General features: G+C 39.6%; 1 protein-coding gene across 1 annotated transcript; it reads right to left on the bottom strand.

Moving 5' to 3' along the window:
- Nucleotides 1-71: 71 nt before the first annotated feature.
- Nucleotides 72-23,327, bottom strand: LOC122573306. Its single transcript, XM_043739459.1, has 9 exons — nucleotides 22,923-23,327; nucleotides 4,128-4,364; nucleotides 3,654-3,766; nucleotides 3,420-3,529; nucleotides 3,219-3,297; nucleotides 2,814-2,953; nucleotides 2,354-2,500; nucleotides 1,910-2,132; nucleotides 72-1,399 (listed from the first exon to the last, which is right to left on the bottom strand). The coding sequence occupies exons 1-9, from the start codon at nucleotides 23,010-23,012 to the stop codon at nucleotides 1,201-1,203; spliced, it is 1,338 nt and encodes a 445-aa protein (XP_043595394.1). The 5' UTR covers nucleotides 23,013-23,327; the 3' UTR covers nucleotides 72-1,200.
- Between the last annotated feature and the right edge of the window lie 1,122 nt (nucleotides 23,328-24,449).

Raw genomic sequence — 24,449 nt, 5'->3', positions numbered from 1 at the left:
GAATAAATTTTAGCATCGTTCGAAAATTGCAGATTTGAATGGGTCCAGGTAGAATAAACGTTTCCAGAAACTTTTTCTACATTTTTACTGTATTTAAAAAGGCATATACTTGTAACTCGTTGAACATGGAATGTTTCATTGAGCTGTAACAATAAAAATTCGTGTCAATGAAAAAACGAAGTGACTCTCTAAGTCTATTTCTTGTTCCATTGTCTAGAATTAGTAGATTTTCTTTCTTCTTTCTTTGTATAAAATGTAAAATTTATTCTGTTATCCGCGACAGATTAATTTTCAAGTTACTACATTTTTTATTCGACCTATTTTCCAAAATTCATAGATTTTTTTCTTTTTTTTTATATAAAATACAAATTTTGTTTATGATGATAACACCTCTAGTTGAACGGTGCGAGAACCATACATGCGCACGAAAGAACGTTCCTACACGTCGCTAGGACAAAGGATGATGTTTCTGATTAATGATTTTATGTACAAAAGCGTTCGTCTAATTCCATCTTAATTAAGTAGATATTACGCAACATAGTAAAAAAAGAATGCTAAGTACCTATATTTATGACTATCATATGATACATATACGATTTAGTTGAAGAACCTTCTCTCGTACAGAGATACTAAAAGTAAATGGAACGGATTGCCATATCTCGATATACCTACGAATGAAACGTGTTATTTCATTGTACAAAACCGCGTACAAATTAATGTTTGATCTTTCTCAAGTTTCCTGCCTTTTTGAGAAAACGGGAGTACGAGTCAGACGATAGTTGAATATTAATACAAAAATACTCTTTGAAGGCAGGAATTGCGAACTAAGTGTATCATATATTAGTAGTAACTATTGAGGACGTATCAAGCTATACGTAAGTCAATCCTTAACGCGAAAAAAATTCCCAAACAGCGTAAGTGTTCATTACTGTTCTTTGTTAAGAATATAATCAAGCATATTATTGCAACGCGTCTGTATGCTTTTGTTTCGAGTCAAGGATCAACCATTGTCTATTATCTCGATATTCATGTAGTTTGTCTTTGAACAGTGTGAGCAATGACTCTATCAAATCTAGATACCCGTTACGCGTGGTTGCGTTGTTATAAAAGAGCTTCAATTATGTTCGAAACATTAATCAAAATGATAGTTTGTTCTATCCATCTTTTCTTTTTTCGTTATATATGTAAGTTTGATGAATATTATTTTCCAGAATAGTGCGAGCCGATGTTTGACGGCGGCCCTCTGTGATGGTGATGATGCTTCTGACCTGGCCCGGAATATCTGCTCCCTGGCCTTGAATGGACTATGGCGTAGTGATCGCTGTTCGTCGATATCGACCTGGTTGAATTCATCGTCGATCCTCCGGAAGCATATCCTTGCTTCCCGTTTAAGGAGTACCTAAACACAGACAATGATTCAGTCGAGTGTTCGATCGTTGCTAAAAATAATCTCGATGACAATGCGTTGATAGATCAAACACGTAGACGATTAGTCATTTCGAATACAAAGGCAATAATTAAAGGCCATAATATTTTTTAAATATGACGTACGAAGTAGCATCAAGTTTCACGAGCAATATTAAATTGACTAAAATATGTTTGAAAAGAAAGAAATATTTTTTCTTCGCTAAGCATTTCAGATGCTCCTTTAGCTCACGCGAGCAATATTCATTATTTCCCTTCAACAAGCTAGCAATCGATCCAAAGAATTCACTACCGTGTTTCAATCAATTCGAAGCACGCAAATTCCTCGAATCCTCCTTTTCTAAACATCTCAATTACACTCCGCACTAAAAGAGAATCTCTTTCGCCTTCGGGGTAATTACAAGTTCCGTGGAATTTCAAGGAATCTTTCGTCTTCGTGTTCTTACGATCTGAAACGTCGTTCCAATGAGAAATAAAATCGAACCTCGAGCCGTATTGGGAGCCATGCCAGCTACGATACGGATCGTAGTCCTCGATAATCGATGGCTCTTTCTCGATAATGTCCGTCCTGGTGCAGCTGCAGGTCATCGCGGAGCAGAGGAATATATTGATTATCAGCATGATGAGGAACAGAATGCCAAGAGCTACTGCCAGCCACAGCAACCATAACGGGTGAACGCTGCCATCCTCGTACAATGTCTGAACGGCTATGAAACAAGTACCGCGTTAACAACTATAAGAAACCTCTCCTGTAGAAAATTGAGAACAGAGAATCTCGTCGAAATGGAGAACCTGCTGCGTGGTGGCTAATTAATTCAACTCCGGAGGTAGGAGTTCAAGGAGGAGGTATGAGTATAATCACGCGGTGTTATCCACGGAGTAAGCAGGAAGCGATAGTATAGTATGAAAAGTATGGTGCGATATTTACATGGCGTTTGACCAGGGTCAAGAACGAACACGCTCGTGCCGGCTAGGAGCACTCCTTCCTCGCCGCTCACGCTTTGCCCATTAATTAAGGACGCTCCCTTTATATCTTCCTCGTTATCGCCTTCGCAAACGGGGATACCGCAGCTTCCTAGTGGAAAAGAAGATAAACCGTTTTACGTTTCACCTGTTATCTATTACGACGCATTATTTACCGTTCGACACTCGTTCGACCACCGGGAGGAAAGCGTTCTGAAATCTCTTCTTGCAAAGTAGGAAGCGTAATCGAACGAACCTAGACGCGATACGACTATGGTTGTCGGTGTCCGTTCGAATAACGCGTTTACTAAACGTCCAAAGAAAGTTTCGAGGGTATATGTTAATTGCCGAGCCGAGTTGAACGGCACGCTGTAACCCAGATCGAAGCAGGCCGTAATCGGAAATCATTCAGCGAATCAGTTTACCTCTGCACACGGCGATGTCACATTGAAAATGCACCTGCGGACTGTCAGGGAACCGGAACATCGAGAACAATGTCGCATCCGCCAGGCCAGTGTTTCGATCGTAGATGAATTTCGTCATGACCCGAGCCTTTACGGGACACCTTTGTTATGGAAAATGAACGTTACGCAACCGGTTATGATCGTGATCGCAGTCGTGACAGCTTGAATCGCGCAAAATTCATATCGAGATTATGTAACTCTGTTGGAATTATCATTGACCCGTTTGAAAAAAAGTAATCGACAGTTTTACGTAACTATTATAGATTAGATTTCCACAAACTTTATAGGTACACGAACGATTTTGATAAATGAATTCGTCCTAGAGGACGAACAAATGAAGATAAACGGGGTGGATGTAAAACGTACCCTTTATCGTCGATCAGTTGTACGCTGCTGTTTCGTTTGTTGAACGCAAAACACGACTTTACTTTGATTCCGTACATTCCTGCAAATGAGAAAGATCGATGAGAACGCGTGAACGCGCGGTCGCGTTCACGCGCTACGCGTGCTCGTTAATTCCAATTAAACGTAAGGAGTGAAACGGAGTAAGGAACGCTGTGTACGAACCATCTGGTCGCGAGATCTCCGCACGCAAAGTGTAGTTGTGACCATAAATAGCCTCTTGCACTTTGTGGCCTCCGTCCAAAAGGCGCAAAGATACTAGCGAGGTCTCGTTCCTGCGCAAAGAAATTATCGTGTCGTGTTAGGATATTAAAGTCTTTCTGTGTAGCAATCCACTCTCGTGGATTACTGGCGATTCCACCGAGATACAGGATAATATTAATAAACTGTGATATGTACTTGGCATTTTTGAATCCAGCTTTTCCGCACGTGATCACGTAAAATTTATCGTCCGCCAGCTCTAACGTCTTGTGTATCCTCACCGCGATAGGAATGGACCGCTCCTCGGTGTCCTGCAAGAATTACAACAGGATTAAGGGGAATTTGTTGCGAGCGCGTTTAATGAAGGACGACGTTTTCCACCAAACGAATAGAGTCTCCTGATATTATCGGTCGAAGTAATAAGAGTTGAACGCGGTGTTCTATTCTGATATTTCTGTGATATCGTTTCGCGAGCATAGTTATACAGATTGTTTCGGAATATCTGAAGATCAAAAACGAATTTAAAATGTGACAGTAAATTGAGCATTTGTCTTACCTGACCTTAGTTTTCGATTTTAAAGCATTTGTTTCAGCAAGTAGATCTTTTCACATTGAAAAGTGGTATCAATATGTATTTGAGTTTTAATCATAGAAATGGAAAAGATCGCTTACGTTGTTTACCAAAACGCCACAATAATCCGGGGAGCCTTTGGGCGCGAGAAGATTAATGGCGAGCGTGGCATGTGTAGAGCCGTTTCCGGGTGCCATACATTGCGGCGTCCGAAAATCTCTGGCATGAATAGCTCCCACGAAACTTTGATTCAAGTTCACTCGTATCGTCATATGGCCAGCCTTACATGTCGCTGTAACCGTCGGTTGAAACTCCGTATCCAATAATTGTCCGGTAACCTGCGAATGAACAAGAATTACATTGACTTTTGACAGCAGAGAGCCTGATCGTACAAAACTTTGGTAACGAATTCAACTACTGTAGATCGTTACTAAAGTTGTTCGCTTGTTGCCGTAGTTGTTTCAATGAACGCTAAGCGATATCTAGGTCAGCCAAGAGCCATACTAATCAACTCCATATATTGGAAGGTAAAGAAAAACGATGGTATCATAAATATTATTTTTTCAAATTTGTGTTCAAATTGAGAATTGTTTTCTGCATATAATAATCAATCTTCGATTTTTTTTAGAGTTGAATACTTATCATGTTTGAATTTAATGAATTAAGGAAAAGAAACGTAATTGATTAGTTTAGTTTTTAAGAGATTCACTTGCAACTAGAATATAACAGCACAAAGATATTCTCTACTCTGTTGCAAAGATAAGCAGTGAAAACGAATATCAAAATATGTATACATCGGGATGGTCGATTTTCAATCTGAAGGAAGACTCGCTGGTAAAGCTCGTTTCTCCACTTTCGTTTTCCAACATTTGCGTATAGTACAGATATATCGACAATTGGAGATAGCAACAGTGAGAATCGCGGTTGAAAAAGATACAAAAAAATTAACCAAGACATAATTAATATTAACATACCAGACTAATTAGTCTGCCAGCTTTAATTATAGTCAGTTAATTGCCCCTTGCCCTTTAGAGATCGCATACCAGGCCTCAAGCGTCCACCGTTCGTCTCGTGGTTATAAATTATTTAATTAATTATAATCAGACAAGGAGAAGAATTCTCGTGACCATGGCGAATTATGTACCGGATACCCCTATAGAAAACGATCGAAATTCACGAGTTTTTGCTCTGCCATGCATACCCATCGAAGCTCTTGAGTCATAACGAAAGATCGGTGATATTTTCTCGTGCCAATCGCTAACTTAATGCCCAAGTAAACTTGGACCGGTCTGGGCGGCAGCTATCGACCCACGCTAACTTTCAATTTCATGTGGCCTCACCACGTTCTTGCCATGGTATATGGTAGACATGTATACATATAAGTACGTCCTGAAGTGCCAGACGGATATACGCCAACAATAAAATAGAACCGAGCTAGAGACGAGCGAAAGAGATGCCACCGCGACAAGCATCGAGTCTCTTGGAAGCGAGACAAAGGTCTGGAACGTAGGCGGTTGCAAGGCCAACGGTCCTAAATGCTTCAGTGGCCTCTCTCCGCGGAAAAAGAGAGAAAGATCAGAGACGTGTTGGGTTACAGAAAAGGATTCCTTCTCCTCGCGGACGGCTAATCGATTATGAGAGCACGACATGGTAACGTATACGCGCGTTCTTGCGTTTTGCTGATTGCTCCTTTTTCGGTCTCTGTTCTGCATGCTTGTGGTATCCCTATCTCTTTCGCCATCTATATTCTATTATCCTTAGAATACCAAAACTCAGACCGCCTTTGTCTTCCTTTCGACACTGACCAATGATATCCTTCCGAATTTCTTTTTATGCCAACTTCTTTCGTTCGAAACAATTAGTTCCATTGGTTAACGCGACCGTCGTGGATCGTTCGTATTTTCGTAATATACCTTGACTAAAGTTAGTTGTGATCTTAGACTTGTTATTTCGTTATCGTCCGTTATATGTTTAGCCTACTTATCTATTTGCCAGTCGTATTGCAAACAACAACGAATTCATTTTTCGAGACTTGCGATTATTGGAAAAAAGAATGCGTTAATTATAGGCTGATTGCGAGTATACGCTTGAGACCCGAGGCTTTACGTAATCGATACGGTAGCTCCAATTAACGAATACTTCAAGGAGAGGCCGGCAGGAGAAGAAACGAGACCAGAGGTCCTCGAGGCTTCGAATGTGAGACAAGCTCCAATGAAGAACACGGCTCTACCATTGCATCGTTATAAGAAACGCAGCGGTCTTTTCTAATTTCTACGATCGTAAGGAGAATCACGGTATGTGCGTAATTACTATGATTCACGATCATTGGGCGGGTCGTAAATGCACGCAACATTTGATATTACACGAAATCTTTTATACATCTCCTCTGGTGGATTCACGCGAAACTATGGTCGCGTGCTATACGTTAATCCAAGTCGACATTGTAGCGAGCCTAGCTTTCTTCCTGCGTTGGAGACGTAAAAAACGTGTGCTCACGCCATGGAACACGCCCCCCATTTGATGTCTAAAGTGACGCAATCAATTGCTGAACACTGTGCCTTGTCCAGGTAACGGAGAGACGAGAATAGTGGGCAGAAGAAAATGAGGGTGACATCACGGAACCGGCTGCTTATATAAACGAAAGTTAACGCGATCTGAGCTAGCGTGTTGGTTAGATAACATCTAGAACGTGTCGGGTTGTTGGCGAATTTCGCGTGGGACACGAGGAACACGGGCTGGAAGCGGCGTTCGAACGGATCAACGATCGATGTAACTCGCTAACGAGCGATTTTACTCGTCCACGGGGTAAGCAACAATTAGCCGGCGCGGACGCGCGACGACCGGTCACGAAATAGAATAATTCATGTACAAGAAACCGTGGCGGGCAAGTGGCCACTTAGTAATTCGCTACGATAGAATGCACGCTATCGACAATCAAAACCCCGGTCGATAAATCAATGAATTTTTCGGCTTCGTCTACATAGGCGAAACTGTGTAACTACATCTTCATAGAGGTGTGTGTGCGCGAGCACACCACGCGCGAGCGCGAATTTTACGCGTGGATAGCGGCAATGTATCAAGATTTAATCCAACCGCCTTGTGGCCGCAATGTTTCAACACATTCCGATAGTACACACCCATGGGGCAAGTATGCGAACCGCAGGAACGAGGGCGGAATAGTATCGACTGTGAAGCGGCAACTATTTTTTCCGAATCGAATGAAATATATTGGCGGACTTATCGAAACGTCGGACATACGCGAACCTTCGCTTCGCCGTATCGGTTTTATTAAATACGTGAATAGGTATAGGGTTTCGAGTACACACCGCCGCTAAACCGTGAAACTTCTGCTTGTTCGAGATAAAGGGGTTTCGAAAGAAAGTTTTACTGCTCTCTTTGGATGGCCGTAGTTTATCAGGATTTCCGATTCTTTTTATCGTTCTTCGGGAGCCGTACGTATTGCACATTTCGATCCAAGTTCGTAGAAGTAGCCGGAGGATAAGCCGGGGTGTTGTTTAAAACTTTTCAAACTCTTCCTTTTTTGGTCACAGTGGATACTTACTTGTATCTATCGAAAAATAGACAGTTTATACGCAGTGACTCACGAAAGTATTTGAATATTTACCATCAAACGAGGCAAAGAGAGCAAAAGCAGATTAATTATAAATCGTATTCTTTCTTAACGTAATGCATCATTCATTTCTTCCTAATAACTTTATTCTAATAAGCTATATGAATCATACAAACATAAAATAATTTGGTTTGCCCAAATCAAACCCTTCGTCAGGAAGCATAACGAAAACAGTTACTGCAGTGAATATTTTCTGCTCACATCCATTTTAGACAATGAATTACTCAATCTGTTGAATATCGTGGTTCGCTTTTACTCTAAATGTTTCATTACGTATGTACAGGTAGGTTTTTATTGTGTTCAGTGTGTTCAAGCATATTTGTGAGTCACTGTATCTGGAATTCGCATAATAGGAATTCAGTGATTCTCTCTACTACCTACAATTTTTTATTTGTACTAAAAACATTAAACGTACGATTAATTGGATTCAATTGACAGTAATTCATTTAATCAAGCACTAATTAAAATTTCATTCCAGTAAATGGAGTCTTTCCATTCTGAAAAGTATGATCGCTATAAAACTGTCGTTTGTTCGTAGAAATAAATACCGTACATAGAACGGTGATGATCTTTTTTGATTCACTGGGAAGTCTTCCAAGCGGAAAGTTATAACGAAGCTCTGGAAAAATACTAAACGTGCGCGGAACAGCACGTGGTACGGCCGAGTAATTGAAAAATACGAGGAAGTCACGTCTCCGTGGAACAATGCTGCTGTGTCACACTTGCAAACTGTAATATACTACAGGCGTTTACAATGCCACCGGTCTTCCTGAGGAAGCAAGTTTCAAGAAACAACTTGCAGTAATTGTTTACATGCCTCCCGACCTTCTTTCACGTTCGATGTACCATTGTTTTTTATGAAAACACTCTCTGTCCCTCAATATGTTCGCCAACGCACAGGAACCTGAACTTGAAAAGGAAGTATATCAGTTTCTCACCACTCATCGTCTGCATTCTTTAAACGTTCGAGAGTATAGAGCGTTTCAAAGTTGCACGATTGAGAATTTATACAAAAAGGAGGTACACACTATACAAAATACGCATATAATGCCTTAAAATATCAGTGTGTTGAAAGTAGAGTCGTGATTTTAATGAACTAATTATTAATTAATTTTCTCTGTACCATCGACAGCACAACAAGAACAATAATGAGAAATGCATCGTGAAAGTTTATTTTCATAGAGCGCTGAATTAATTAGAAGAGAATTCGAACACCTTTTTCGTAAATAAAGAGCGATCTCACGAGTTGATTTGACTTAGAAAGAAAATCCGTAGTATCTATGAAGTGTCTGTTAAGAATCTTTCTCTAACTGCTCGAGTTTATAACTATGATTCCAAATGATTCTTTATTTACATGGTCGAGTAAACCCGAAAAACACATACTTCCGATTAACTTACAATTGGGCCGTGTCCGAAACACGAATTATATCATTACGAAGAAATACGTCCCTCAAGGTAACGTGGCGATCATGCAACACCTCCGAACGATAAAATTACGTACAAAGCAGACTACCAGACATTAATATAACAATTACGACGTTATCAGATGTATCGTTCCGTTTTGTTCCTTTTCTTTACGATTATTACAGGCAGAGCTCTAAGGCGTTTGTCAATGCAAACTGCTTGCACGTACGCTGGATACATGCAACGTAGAAAGCGCATTCTTTGGCCAGAGGGCTCGAGCCAGCTCTCGAATTATCTTGCGAGGAAAAAGGAAGAAGGAGACAGCCGAAACGTATGTTATTGACCCTGCCTTCTTCAGGTTCTTTCGTCTAACCGTCTGTGTCGTCGATTTTCTCTCCCTCCTTTCTTTCTTTTCTTTTTCCCTTTCTTCCTGTTCTTTTCCTTTTCTCCTTTTTCTTCGCGTCCACCGAAACTCAAGCCAGCGGTATTTTCGCCAGAAATGGCGCTCACCGTTTCGTCGTACAATTTGCAATCCGATCGTTTGGCAAGTTTTATGCCTGGACGTTTAACGGCACATTGTTTAACACACACATTGTTTAATAATGACCGTTTACACGGAAGCATTCAGGAAAACGGTTATGTCGAACGGTACGCGAACAAACAAATGACTTCTGAGAAGGAAGATCCTCGAAGAAATTTCTGATTGAGAGGGGGACTCGGTGAAACTTCGATTTCCTTCTCATCGCCATCAGTAAATATTTATATATATACATATACATTTTTTTATAGTCTTTTTGTCGTGAGTCAACATAAGATGTAGTTTTGATTGATTGGTCGAAGAGAACAGACATATTTGTCGTGCAGTTTCTTTCGAAATACATGGTATATTGTTCAAGGTAAATTCGGTTTATGAGAATTACGAACTTATTGGCTCCAAAACTTAGGTTTGGATACCGTGATTGTGAAATTAACGAATGAAGTCTGAAATGTAAAAAACTATGTACAATGTTATCCATCTTATCGTAAATATTCATACGTATATTGTTGTTTAAATTATCTTGCAACTAACTTGAACTACTAGACAAACCAACTACAAACTATAAGATTATTTAAAATAAAAGTGGCATCGCTTTATCATATACCAATAGTATTTCAAATGTTTAACATTTGCCCATACTATTTTCCAAATTGTCCTCATTTTACAAAAAGAAACATAACCCAACGCAATCTTCGTTAAAAACGATAAATTAAAACCCGCATCGCAAGGAACTCACCTCATAAAAAGGCCTCAATGGCCACGATTGGCTTAATTGTTTGTAATATTTAAGAACTGGGAGGAGCCTCGCGAAAGCTACAAGACATTTTGTAGGAGATGGAACTCGCTCTCGTCCGTTCAATAATTCGACTCGGAATTTATCAGATTAACCATCGTCGGAAGTAATTGTAAATTTAAGTTTCGCGGTATCTGATCGAACAGGCGCGTCATCTCCTCCCACTTTTACGGGAGCGCGATCCTCTCGAAACCCGAAAGCGTGTAAGTGAAAGCAGAGTGTGCACCGGGCCCTGGCACGCTGTCTGTTAAATTTACGCATGGTAGAAACGGTTCGAAAGAAAAGTCGGGACACGTGAAAGTGTGCGATCCGCAGAAGATTCCGCTCTGTGTGCGAACGAGCGTTCGACTCGCGGGAGAGCTCCCGCATTCCGTTCTATTATGTTCCGCGTCGTTCACGAGACAATGCGCTCGAAGAGAGCCTCCGTGATTTTCTTCTGAAACATCAAGTGAAAGCATATTTGATGCACTCGACGCAATTAGTGGAACGATGAAAGGAACGTGGTGTAAGCGCGTAATATATTGAGTTACCTTCGTTAGACCTTGTAAATTTGAACACGCGCACTGCTGATGGATATCGACTTAATTCGATAGAGAAACATATATGTACTTTTATAGCCAGCATGATCGGTTGCATTGGTAGTTAGGAACGATACAATCGTTTCAATAAGCGTTCCTCTAATCAGTTTGCTCGTGGCAGAAAAACAGCCCATAAAGCTTGCTCTGTTGAAACCGAACGATGTCTATATGATCCTCGTATTATTACCACTTGCAATTTTAACGATGGAAAATATTGATTTCACCCCTTCGTTCTCGACAATACGTATAGGATGTCGGTCACGTTTTTATGAAATTTGTATAGTATACCATGAAACGTTAGACGTTAAATTTGTATAGCGGCTAATGGTATTCCATTATTTTACTCTTTTGTTGTGCGTCATTGTGTTTCAAGCGATCGATTCTGTCGTCTTCAGTTACGTAAATCTTCGCGCCAAGGAATCCGCTTTCTTTCTGAAAAGTAACCGATTACGCCTTATGCAAATAACGCGGAGATGAGATTCGTAACGAGTTTGTTTCTTATCGTATATATTACGAACTAATAGAAACGCACACGCACGGTCATGAATACATTCACACGTATGACCGCGTATCGTAGGTTTAATAACCGCAAGAGATCGCGCGAACGCATTTATATATATATATGTGTGGTATTATACATCGGTGTTGGCTAATGGTCAGTGTATGGGTGTATACTATACGCTTTCTGCATGCGTGTTATTGAATGGCGAAAGTGAATTGCGTGAAATTATTACGATTATACGAAACGCGCGTGGCGCGAGAGCAACGATGCTTATTACCTTCACCACCTGCGTCGATAAATATATAAACGATAAGTTTCAATAATGTTAAGGTGTTTGAACGGGTGGATGCCGATGCTGTTCCCTACAGCATCTACGATGTTACCTATCTCGGTGAATTTTTACCATAATGATTTTTTATCGTGATACGAACAAAGGAACTATGGCGCCAGTTTAATACAATAGATATGTATATGTATATGCATATACTACGTAATCGTTTATACAGCGGATTTATAGAAAGAATACTCAAATGTATATGGCAAAATAAGATGGTGAATTTAATCAAAATGAATTTTGAAATTGAAAGTGAATATAAGTTAATGATGAATTAATAATCAAAAGCAGCGTTTACTACCTAACACACTGTAGATTTAAATTACCCATTGAAGGATAGAAATAATATATTTTGCTATTTACTGTATGTCTGTATATATCTGTATATATCTGCATATATTTAATATTATATTTTATAATACCATCCCTTGCATTAACATCAGAAGTCTTTTCATCTAACCAGGAAATTTTCTTTAATGTAGATCATAATTCACAAATTAAAATATCTAAGAACAATAAGCTCGTGAGGTACCAAAATATTTCCAACAATTTTAAAAATTACAAACGTCAATTTAATTATTGCGTATAGTATATTTAAAAATCAGTTCGATAGTGCCATAGTATGCTATCATACAAAGTTATTATAATATAAAGAAGCAAGTGTCCGAGTACTTTTGAACGATGAAGTATCACGCGAAATACAAATTCTGTATAATCATATGGCGTTTAATCGATGAGGTCGATGTTAATATCGTAGTCCAGTTATCGCTGTTTTTAATTGAACTGTTAAAACCTGAATGAGGAACGTACGTACGGTGCAATTAATAAATCTTACAGCGGCGGCGGTCGATGTAATTTCTCGTAGAGCGAGAAGCTCTTCTTTAATAATCGCGGGCACACATGGAAGAAATTAAAATGAACGATACATGGCGAATAAAGCCCAGAGAATCTCGGTACCTCGACAGCCTTTTCTACGCGGTTTTAATTAATCTCTGACACGATTGCAAATTTCGTAGACTTACGCTCGGACCCAAGCATGCTTATTAATAAATTGTTGTATCAACGGCGGATCGTTTATCGCGGCTGACTGTATGGTTGCTTAATCTTCAACGATAACTCATTAGACAGATTGAAAGAGAATCATCTTTTTGTGTCTGGGTAAAGAAAATCGGATACTTTCCGACGTCGCGCCGTTAAGCCTGCGATGAATATAAAACCACTGAAATGAAAATAACGTATGTTTCCACAGCTTCTATCGGAATTCCAAGAAAGGGAGCCTCTCTTTCGTCGTGATTAATTCTACATCGAGTTTAAGCAGTTCGTGCAAGCGCAATAAAAGCATAGCAATTAATACATATTTCATCTTCACGTGCAACTTCTGCTACTCTGTCGCTAGCCACTCATCAAGCCGATTAAATTATTAAAATATCATGATATCGTTGCAATTAGTTCCAGTTCTCTTATCAGAATCTAAAATGGCTAGAAATTGCTAGATTCTTATCTATCATCATTAATTTTATATTCATTTCAAATCAAATTATTCAAATACGCAATATAACATAATCAGAATAAAAGAAATGATTTAAAAAAGATGTTATTTATGATTGATCATAATTATAAAATATTTTTTCTACAACTTCGTTGGCGTGTTTGCAACTTCGAATCTGAATATGAATTGCGTGCTGCCTTGGACGTTTCTCTCAGAGCCGCATTCCGATTAATAAACGGGATCGAGCGTTTCTCGTCGTCTTGAGAGAGAAACATTACGAACGAAAGGATTCGTCGAAGAGCAAGATAGAGCCGCAGCCAGTGACCAGACGGAGAAGTATGGCGAAAAGTGAAAGCGACGAAATTTAAAAGCAAAAAGGCAAAACTACGCTCGATTTTATGACCGGTTGAGGTCACTGGTCCAGCTATCGTATCGTGGCGAAATCGATGCTCCCGTGGCTTTGAAAGCCTTGACTTCCAGACAGGAGCGCTATACATAAATCTTTCGAAATTGTTCTTAAGAAGTTAAATGCACTATTTCATTAACCACTCGATTTCGAGCTGTTATATTTATTTTGTTTTTTATTTGTAAATTAACTAGTTTACTTCTAAACGACTGTCCTTGAGTTTTCAGGTATACTCCACAAGAACATGTTTTAAAAGCTTCGAATTTACGATATCTTTCGAAATGTATAGCAGTATACTGAATATTTTAATTAACTATGAACACGAGATTGCAAATATCTATGTAAATTCATACGTTCACCCATATTAAAGGAAGATTGAGATCTATTTTATCTACCAAATGCTATAACAAGTATTTTATATATTCTTCTATGAAATGGTTACAAGAAATATTTGCACATATCCTTATTATGCAGTGAAGCACATCTTTAGCAAATTCCACATTTCATTTTGAATTACTTCTTTCAATCACTGTATTTAATATGTCACTGTACATTTTTCCAAAAACTTGTAATAAATACACATAAACATCCACATTTAGTTATCAACAATCTACTTTTATGAATTTTCATTTAAAATTACTAAGCATAGAAGAGAATACGTTCCATCAATTTCATGGATATCTTTTTGACGTGTAGAATTTTCTACTACAACGTAATCAAATTACTATATTGCACATGAGGACAGTACCCAAACATTCGAAGGAACAAGCGTACAAAGCTGGATGAAAACGTTTCAATAATTTTGCACGACACGGATAATGAGTGAGTATGACAACGGGACGGAGTGATATCACTGCTCCGATACTATTTTCTTAACTGTGCCGTTTATCTTTCGCGAAACAGTATCATTACATTTGCAAACGGCAACACACGGCGCGCGTTTATTGTTCCAGCAGAACAACGATTCCGTACGCGGCGAATACTGGCGTATTTTACGGTACCCAACGAACGATTCGATTGCAAAGGGTGACGCCACGTGAAAGGAAGTACGAAATAAAGAAGGTATCGAAACTCGATGGGACACCGAGTTTACGAGAGATCCGGCGTAGCGATATGTTTCCGACGATTGTCCTTTGGAACTTCGACTCATAAATCGATGAGCTAACCGATGGATAATGGCGTCGAACAGGAGAAAGAGAACAGCAAGAAGTTCGATGAAGAAGGAAGTGCGTGGCTGGAGGAACGGGACATTAAAACAACGGCGTGATTTCATGCAGCAGTCTGGGCCGTTCTACCTCGTTTCCCAGAAAACGATGAAGAATTCAGAGCCCAGGTGAATTCGATTTCGAGTCGAACGGTAGAACCGAGGGAATTCGAGGGGTACGATTCGTGGTTTTACAGGTTGCTTCAAAGCTAACTTGGTTGTCACTGAAATGACAATTGCAGTATCTATGATTAAACAAGGGTGATCATGGCAAACATGCGTATAAAAGTTGGCTGTTTATATTAATATAAATGACCCGTAAGAGAATACGCGTTTTAGTCAGTTACGATGTTTTTGATTCTTCACACTTTCTTCGCATATCTAACAGATACATTTATATTACTCGCAGAAACCAGTTGGTACGAGCAATCGTATAATCTTCGAATAAACATTTCTATGATATCTATTCGAAAACTATAGATTGAGGATCATTACTACTCGTATTTTCAAAAGTTTACAACTCTTTTCTCAAATACGTTCGTCTTTTCTCTCAATCTGTATCCCTTTTCTCTGATTTTCAGTCGTATAATCTTTCAAACAGACGTTTCCACGATATCTATCGCCTATGAATTATGCATCATTATTCGTATTATATCCTCCAAAACTTTACAATTCCTCCTCTGAAACGCTCTGTACGTTCGCCTTTCTTCTTCCTTCGTATCCCTTTTCTCTCCCTGGTACCACGTTGGGTTCCATGGAGCGGAGCCCATAGGTAGTTTAAACACTTGACATGGTTCGATCCGTGGAGCAGTCATATAGGCTTGCCCACGGCAGTCGGCAAATCAGCTACGTCAGTGGAGATCGTGATTTATATCCGTAGTTCTCCCGAGGGCGACGCCAGGACGAAATCGACGGAGAGGTACGTTCTTCACGCTTCGTGTGCAGTACCCCGGGTTCCCTTTGTGTTCGACGTGTACGTGCACAGTCCGTCCGCTGGCAACACATCTCGCCGCGTACGAAATGGCATTGTCGTAAAGATGTAAGCGTCCGTGAATCCTATCTGGAAGTCGAGGAAGCACCGGTGAAACCACGAACCAAGAGAATCGAACTTTTGTGGCAGTGTTCCTCCGGTTGGGAACGAGCGAGTCTTCTCCACCGACGGTGGTAATATTAAATACGCGGTTTTTCATCGGAGGATTTAACGATCTTGCATTTTTTTCGCTATATAAAATGACGAAGAAATAGCTACTGGTCCTATTACAAGAGAGTCGGTATTAGAAAATGGTAAAAGTTGCTGGGTACTGTTAAAATTGTTTGGTAATTGAGAAGTTGGAATGGTAAACGATTTATTAATTTATTCAAGCTTTTAAGAGTACCGCTATGATAAATGCTAATTACATCGTGATTGAAAGAGATGAAAGTGTAAAATACAAATAAATAAATTTACCCAATTCAATACACTTTATTTATACTTCCTTGAAATTTCTGAATGTGATAAACGCTGAAAGTTCATAGCTTTTAAAGTAACAGATAATGTAACTTATCACATTAAGAAAAATACTGTTCCCTTGTATCTGTTTGAAGCTTTTGCTTCTGGTATTTACTTCGTTTACCATTGCAGTTCCTCATATTTGGAATGATATCGTTATCTATTCAGTAGTCGAGGCATTAATTACACGACTATTTCCTCGTGTTTGTCCAACGATTTACACGATGGTGATAGAAGGTGTGACTAGGTGGATCGCCTTTAATTACGACGCTTCCCGAGAAATATTTTAACGAGGTATTAACGCTTTGCTGGCCTTGCGGCGTAGGAGGAAGACGAATACTCGGTGCGGTGCTTATTTGTCAGCATCGCTGGCATTAAGAAAACGAGAATGAGGATGAAGAAAGAATTAATTGCGGCGTGGCCGAGAATATTCAGAGCTCGAAGCTCCTTTGTCTTGGGCTTTGCCACCCAAGAAGCACAACAAAAGATATGGTGCACACCTTGTTAAAAATCTGCAAATCTTTGTTCTAATGAAATGATAATATCAGGAGAAGATGGTGTGAGTGACGATATACATAATTTGAGAAAATTGTAGATAAAATGTAGTATAAACATAGTACTGTAGTACATAGTTATAAAAGTTTAGAAACCCATAGTCTCTAAATAAATATGGATGTCATGTATTATTTCATGCGTTTGTTTTGAGGAAAAAGCGCACTTGCATTTCGTCTGAACTGATCAAACTTGGAGAACATAGCCATACAATAATTTTGAGATTTATTTACTTCAGAAATTACGTCGCTCACAAAATTACACACGTAATGTCTCTTAATTTCTAATAACGATAAATCCATAACACACCGGTTATCATTGAACTTTGAATTTACATATATTTATAGAAAATTTAAATGTGCAAGAAAAAAAGATGTGTTCATGGCACTCCATGTTATTTTTTCACGATCATAATTTTCATCGCGATGATTCGTCAATAAATGAATTTCGCGCATTATACGCATTAAATGATATATGAAGAATTATGAGCGACAGCATTGTTTAAACATATTCACTTTCATTGCCGTTTAGTAATATCTCGATAGGCGGGAAAATAATGAAGCCGGGAATAGCGGTGAAATCGCGTATTGTACGTAGTACGATGCATAGTATGCACGCCGTGGCTGGAACGCGTCATCATTAGCACCGTTTCCGTTCGCTCTGATACACAGCGCAGCTCGTAACGCTGAAACGATGCGTGATTCCCAGCGGCCAGATCATTCTAGAATTTACCAATGCAAATCGATGAAAAAACGGCGCCTCGCAGCGTTAACGCTGTATCTTTCCATAGCCTGGAACATCTGCATTCCTATGTAAAAGAACTTCGTACCAGTGTGTTCGAAAGTGCAGTGATGCCAGAGAAAAAGAGCAGACTGGCATGATGGTTATAAACTGTTCGGCCATATTTGGTCCAGTTACCTGAGTGCCACAACATTTTTAAAGCGTAATAGCGTAATTAATCAAGATTGTACAAATTTCATTTCTTCAACTGGATTTAGGTAATCAGAGTGTGTTTGTAGATGATGCAACCTCATACATATTTGATTTGACTAATTCGAACATTAATTCTACTTCAGATGTGATGCTCATTAATTTAAACGAAATTTAGCAAAGTAATAATTCTAAATAATTTATAAAAATCTGTAACTACTTTGGACTTGTGTGCAGTCAATCAGTTATGAGAAAATGAAATGATTCAACAAAAATTCTATAACATAGTCCATATCTCTATAGTAATAACATTGGACATATTTGTTCAAAAAATTGAAATCTTATTATCGTCATTCTCACTTCGGTCACACTTATTGTCAGTCGTGTAGAATAACTTATTATCACATCATTATTCTTCAATAATTCAAATTCTTCCAACTTCCAAACATGCATTTCTCATAACCAGTTGAACATCTGACTATTTGAATTACAATTACACTTATTCCAAAAACATAGAACTTCCCCTTAGTTATTCCTGAACTAAATTCATATAAATCCGTGGAACCCGTATTCGAAATAGCCCTACCTCAATAAGTCCAACTTAACGAAACACCATGTCATATAATCAACCAGGAGAACCGAGAAATATCCTAGTTACAAAATCTCCAATCTCCATAGATATCGCACTGTTATCATAATAAAGAAAGTATTTTATATGCAACGTTGGAACATGTTTCTGTCGTCTAAAATCGGACAATACGCGTTATGCTTCCGTGTCGCCGGTTGTGTGTACGTGTTTGATCTTCGATGTAGATATAACGTATGATATACCAGCTGCGAGTAGTTATAGCCAGCCGTGCGTTGGGTGGATCGTCGATATTCTCCCGGCGCTCGTAACCCTCTCGTACCCGTTCTCGTACCTTTCGCAATCTCGAACGAAAGACATATTATCGCGGCCGAACGTAGGTCGCCCCTGTGGCGTAGGCAGAGACGCTATCTGGTCCGTGCTCGTTCTCCCAAAATGGACATGCCAATGAGAGGAAAAGTATGCAACGGTTCTGTCCGTTTTTGTACAAGATTCTGTATATGGCGGTGCACTTACACTGCAGCAAAACGAAAAAAATCCTACGACAACATTTGCTCGTTCTTTGCCCATCCTCCTACTCGACCAACGAATTCGTTCAAAGAGATCCAAGTAAGAGCACGAATTCGTTGAAAATCTTGTCGATTGATCAACCGTAAATAATATGTGTCATGTAAGAATTAATTGTGCGTTGCGTCATGCCTTCGGTAAACCATGGAACATTTCCGAAGAAACCATTCCGATATTATTGCATCTGGTTAAGATTTGATATTCTAATTCGTCAAACTGGTCTTGTAATCAGTATTATCAAGCTAACCGATTAGAATAATATTTTCAATAACATATCTACGTATTTACTATTACATCTATACATTCATATACTATCATAGTTACGAATCCGTCGGTTTGATTTAACCTTTAAACTTCATTCCAGAAAGAGACACAGTACGAAACCGATACGAAAATATAATCCTTAAGTCCAAGGTTTTAGACCAAGTCCAACGTGTCAAAAATGGATAGAATGTCATCGTTGGAGCATTGTAGTTGTGATCCGACTGTGATTTTCGATCACAGTTTGTGGACTTATAAACGGCTGAATTTACGAACCCGCACAGTTGTCTGCCCGACGTAAAATGTCCGACGTAAGAGGATTACAAAGGTGGAATAAACGCGAGGGATGCCGTCACGCTTTAAATTCTGTCGATTGCCACAGAAGGAACGATGCTGAGTGTACATGCTTGATCGCGGATTTCACAGAGCGTCCCGTGGAATTCTCGCGGAAAGTGAGAATTCCTCCGCTTGTTGAGAAATAAGATAGGTATATGAGAAGCATAAGATTTTCTGTGCGAGACTGTCGCTTTCGAGGACGCGCAATGGTATGTCGCGCACACGGATGAGTGCAAGGATGAAGGAATGGATTTTTCTTTCGACGCGGCGATGTTTAGTTAGCGTTGCGTCATTTCGACATGATTGAATACTTAACTAAGAGGATCGCGCTCTTTTTCTACCGTATGTAGTCACACCAGTTGTGACACACATCTGTTACTCTGAGCCATGAAAAGAGTAGGCACTATATAACTCACTAAAGAAAGATATTTGTTCACGAAAACTAAATGTTAAGCTCTAACATGTATTTTATTGTACCATGTAGGAAAAGAAAATTTACTTATATTTTCATTTCATAAAAATTTCTAACATAATCTAGGTTTTGCAATTACTGCCAGTATGCAAGTGCTTTCATGTTCATTCCACCGCAATGAAAATTAGCGTTAATTTTACTAAAAGCACCTGCACGATTTTAATACTCGTCAAAACAAAAATCTGAAATTTTGCTAGTTTTTGCAAAAATTTACGGTTAATAAAATTAAACAGCAAGCTTAGTATTCACAGTGCTTTTACATCCGGAAATTCTCGTAATCGGATCATAATTCGACCATACAAGAATTATTCCATAATGTATGTTACCATTAGCTGGAATTGGATGACGCGCGTTGAAATATCTGTTGAATAAAATGTAGAATTATCAAGCAACGGTAGCGTGATTTTACGATTATCCTCGTTTATTGCGTTCTATTCTTCGAGACGGTAGCGTACGACTCGCAATCGCGCATACACGTGCAAGGAGCATAGCGAAATTAGCGCAAAATAATTGCTCAACGAACCCAAACTTGTCACCTCGGCGTGTCACAGATCGAGTCCGTGCGTTCTATATCGCGGTGATATGGTAGGGTAACTCATAAATATTAATAAAGCGGCGTTGTGTAAATTGATCAGCGCGAGGCCGTACGCTTTAATAAGGCCACCTACTATTACGGATGATCGGTAATGTCCTCGATTGACAAGTATCGCAGAGAAATGAGAAGAGCCTTAAGATTCTTGGCAAGTTCGGTACAAGCGTTTGCAATTAATTCGCCGATGCTCAGCTCGACAGCCAGCGAACGCCATTAACATTCCCTGCGAGCTTGCGCAACTTGCTTTCGAATCTCTTGTGTGACTAAGCTTTCCAGAGCATATCGCCGATTTCGATAACATTCGCTGTGTATCCCCCCGATGCGTTTTCTCGCCGCTGACACGGACGTAATTGTGCGTACGTAAAAAGACGACGTTCGATTCACGGAGAGAGTCCCGAGAGTAAGGTCTATTTATACGCGCGGGATTCGAACCAAAGCCAAGTTGTATCTACGATTTACGTAGTAGATAACCCCGTATGAGGCAAGGCCAGTTTCCTGTTAAATAGATTTTTTAATTAAGTAAAAGTTCGGTCCGCGAGGAGTGGTATACGGCTGAGCGGCTGTGTGCATCATTGTTTCTCACTGCCCACTTAAACGGTACGCGTTTGCACGATACATACCGGGTGTTCGTTGCATCGGGCGTTATGTACGCGTTATGAACCAGTCCAGACAAATATCTAGTCACCCAGAGATTATGATATTTCTTGTAGAAGCAACTTACGCTTCTGCATTATCCATAATGGAAAGTTCGCTTATGTATAGCTTAAGATTTCGTTTATATCAAGGTACCTCTAAAAAGAATCATTTTCTTAGAAGAAGAGATGAATAATGCTAATGTTTTTCATATTCACCCAGTATTTACATTCCATTGGTACGAGCTTTAAACATGTTTCTATATCTCCCATTCAATTCACGCATAAATACACACCGTTCGTTTGTTCGCTCTTTTATCCAGCACACGTAATTGTGCAATTCACGCATTCGATGCCCGTCCCATCGATACACGCACACGCGTGGCCGCGTTCGTGGTAGCCCGCATTCTTGCTGGCCATAGGCAGATCCAGAGGATCCGCGGCATTTCGACGTACGATATATTTCGACTGGAACGAGACAGAGAGAACCGTGCCATCCAACGATGCAGCCCTCCCGCTGGACATGCATTCCTGTATCGCGTTCTCGTAGAAACCAACGAAGCTGGCCATGCTCCAGCCGGTCTATCTGAATTTTTCTCGGCGAGAGAGCGCAGCGCTCTTACCGAAACAATGTGGAAAAGCAACGTTTGCGGCGGTTAGCGTACCTACTTGCCGATAGATTACTGTATCATATCGTATTGCGTGGTGAGCACGCGAATGCCTAAGCGATCTGCTTTTTTCAAGAACGATTTCGCGATACTACGTTCGAGTACCGTTCAGTCCTTGTGGATCCTTGTGGTTTTTCCTAATTCTCCTAATGAGATGATAGACGAAGATTTTAGTAAATTATTTGAATCGTTAGATGACAACCGATTTATGACTGCAGTTTATTGTACATTTTTCTAATTTGTTTAACGGTTGAACGTCAGTGACACCGATTTAGAAGCGACGGGAGTGTATTTGCGCGAGATGAATGAGTCAGCTGGAGACTCGGCACTCGATCGCGGCGATTTATCGTCGGCGAACGTGCGTTTATATGCATCTCGCGTTATCCCAGCAAGATAAAGAACAGTCATCTTCCATTTCGATTTGACCATTTTCCTGCGGTTCTATTTGTCCAACGACGATCGCGTATCACTGATCTTAACTCGTGCCGATACACAGATGAATAAACGACAGCGATACAGGTAACAGCGCAACTGCATCAAGCCTGCATTCCGGCGGGTATAGTGTACTTCTCGATGGGGGCATCGAGAAAAAGGTCCACAAAAATCTAATTAATACGTAATTCATAACAGTTGATTAAGGTTATCGGATATTGAGGTCTTATCTATCCAAAAAACTAGTCGTAATATGATTGGAGTAAAAAATCATTGAGATTCAAACGAAATTATCTCCAAACATCTGCATCTATGGAAAGATTCCTTCGGCTATCGATTAATAATGTATCGTAACATAAAAGTATTTTGCAAATAAAAATTATTTCAATAAAAACAGCTACGAATATTTCATGAAGCACTTCATTTATTGACAATGTAAAAGAAATCGTTGCATAATGTGTTGTGCGTAGAACTTCGTGACTGGACATTGCCAAACTTACCTGGCCGACGCGAAGCGCCACCAAAACCAAGAACAGTACCGACACAAGCGCACTGGTGAACGCATGAAAATTGGTCCTTCTCACTGGCATTTTGGCAGAGTGCGTGCCACACTGAACGACCGACTGCGAAACGTGTCACGTTCTTGCCAAGGCTCTCTTAAGGCCAATCTCACGTCACATTTTCGTTATTTGCCGAGAACAATCTCATCGTATCGCGCGCGTTCAGCGAATGATGGGACGGTTTCGAGGCGGCCACGCGGTTTTTGCTTTTCCGTAACGACGAACCGAGGGAACGTGGCGATTGTGAGCACGGCCGTATCGTGATCTCGTGGATGGTGTCTCGAAAACTCGATGGTTCGTTCAAGAGAACTGGAAGCGAATGTTATACTGGCGCAATAATGACTGTTCCTCCTGAGCTGCCCCCAGGGACGCTCAGGTGTTCAGCGTTTTTGGTGGGGATAGATCGTGCCGCAGCGGCCATTCCCTTTTCATCCGATATTATATGCGATCCACGCATTCATGTCTCCGAATCCGGCAATGAGCTTCGTATATTTCTCATGGTTGCTGCGCGAGGCCAGCACTGTGCACGCCGCACATGGTTCGCGTAGAAAATCTCTTTATCGACGTGCCTGGGAAATTCGAGAACGTTCTCATATGGTTTCGAAACTATTTTCTACTAGATGGTGACCTTAATTTGCAAAAGGTGACCTTTCATTTTTTCACAGATTGGAAAACGTTTCTCTTTATGCTAATTATATTTGATTGTTAATGTCGATGTAAAAGAAAATAGAATTTGGAATTTTCCATTGAATATATTGAATATTTTTAAAGAGACGCTCGGTTTAAATTGTCAGATGTGAATATTGATTTCGGAAAACGATTCATCTGCTTTAACACTTAAATTTCGGAAAGTCTAAGCCCCATGCCTGAAAAATGAAATATTTTGGCTTTTAAACATTTGAATTAGACGTTTATTATTTCACCTGTTTATATGTACGAAAGTTTGAATGCATTGGCAATAATCGAATAATTACGTCCAAGAAACGATTCCATAGATATTGATTGAACGAAGATTGTAGAAATTACAGAACTGTCGATAGTCGTGACACTGGTATTGTCGTTGCACCTCTTAAGTTTGTCACAATGCGGATGAAGGTGAATATCGAAGACAATACGATGCTTATGAAATCATTCATCGATGATATGAAAACCATCTAAGATAGTGATGCATCGTTATCTTTGCGTACAGATAATTTTTTTATTACGTTTTTCCAATCCATCCAACAATTGTACATAAATATATACAAGATGTAACGATATTATTGGATTGCGTATGTTTGTGCAATTTCATATTTTTATAAACGTAAGTACAAGAACAGAACCTGAATAAAAATTTGTTTTATCTATTAAGTATTAAAATAAATAGTTTGATTTGCATATTATATATGTTTCTGCATTCCTTTTTACAGAGTTTAGTACCTTTGAGTTACCCATAAGTCCACAGTCTACGTATTACATATCTACAGT

This window comes from Bombus pyrosoma, linkage group LG12 (genome assembly GCF_014825855.1).
Source record: "Bombus pyrosoma isolate SC7728 linkage group LG12, ASM1482585v1, whole genome shotgun sequence".
NCBI lineage: Eukaryota > Metazoa > Arthropoda > Insecta > Hymenoptera > Apidae > Bombus > Bombus pyrosoma.
Note: the sequence above shows the minus strand (reverse complement) of the source record. Positions and strands in the feature narration are given on the sequence as shown.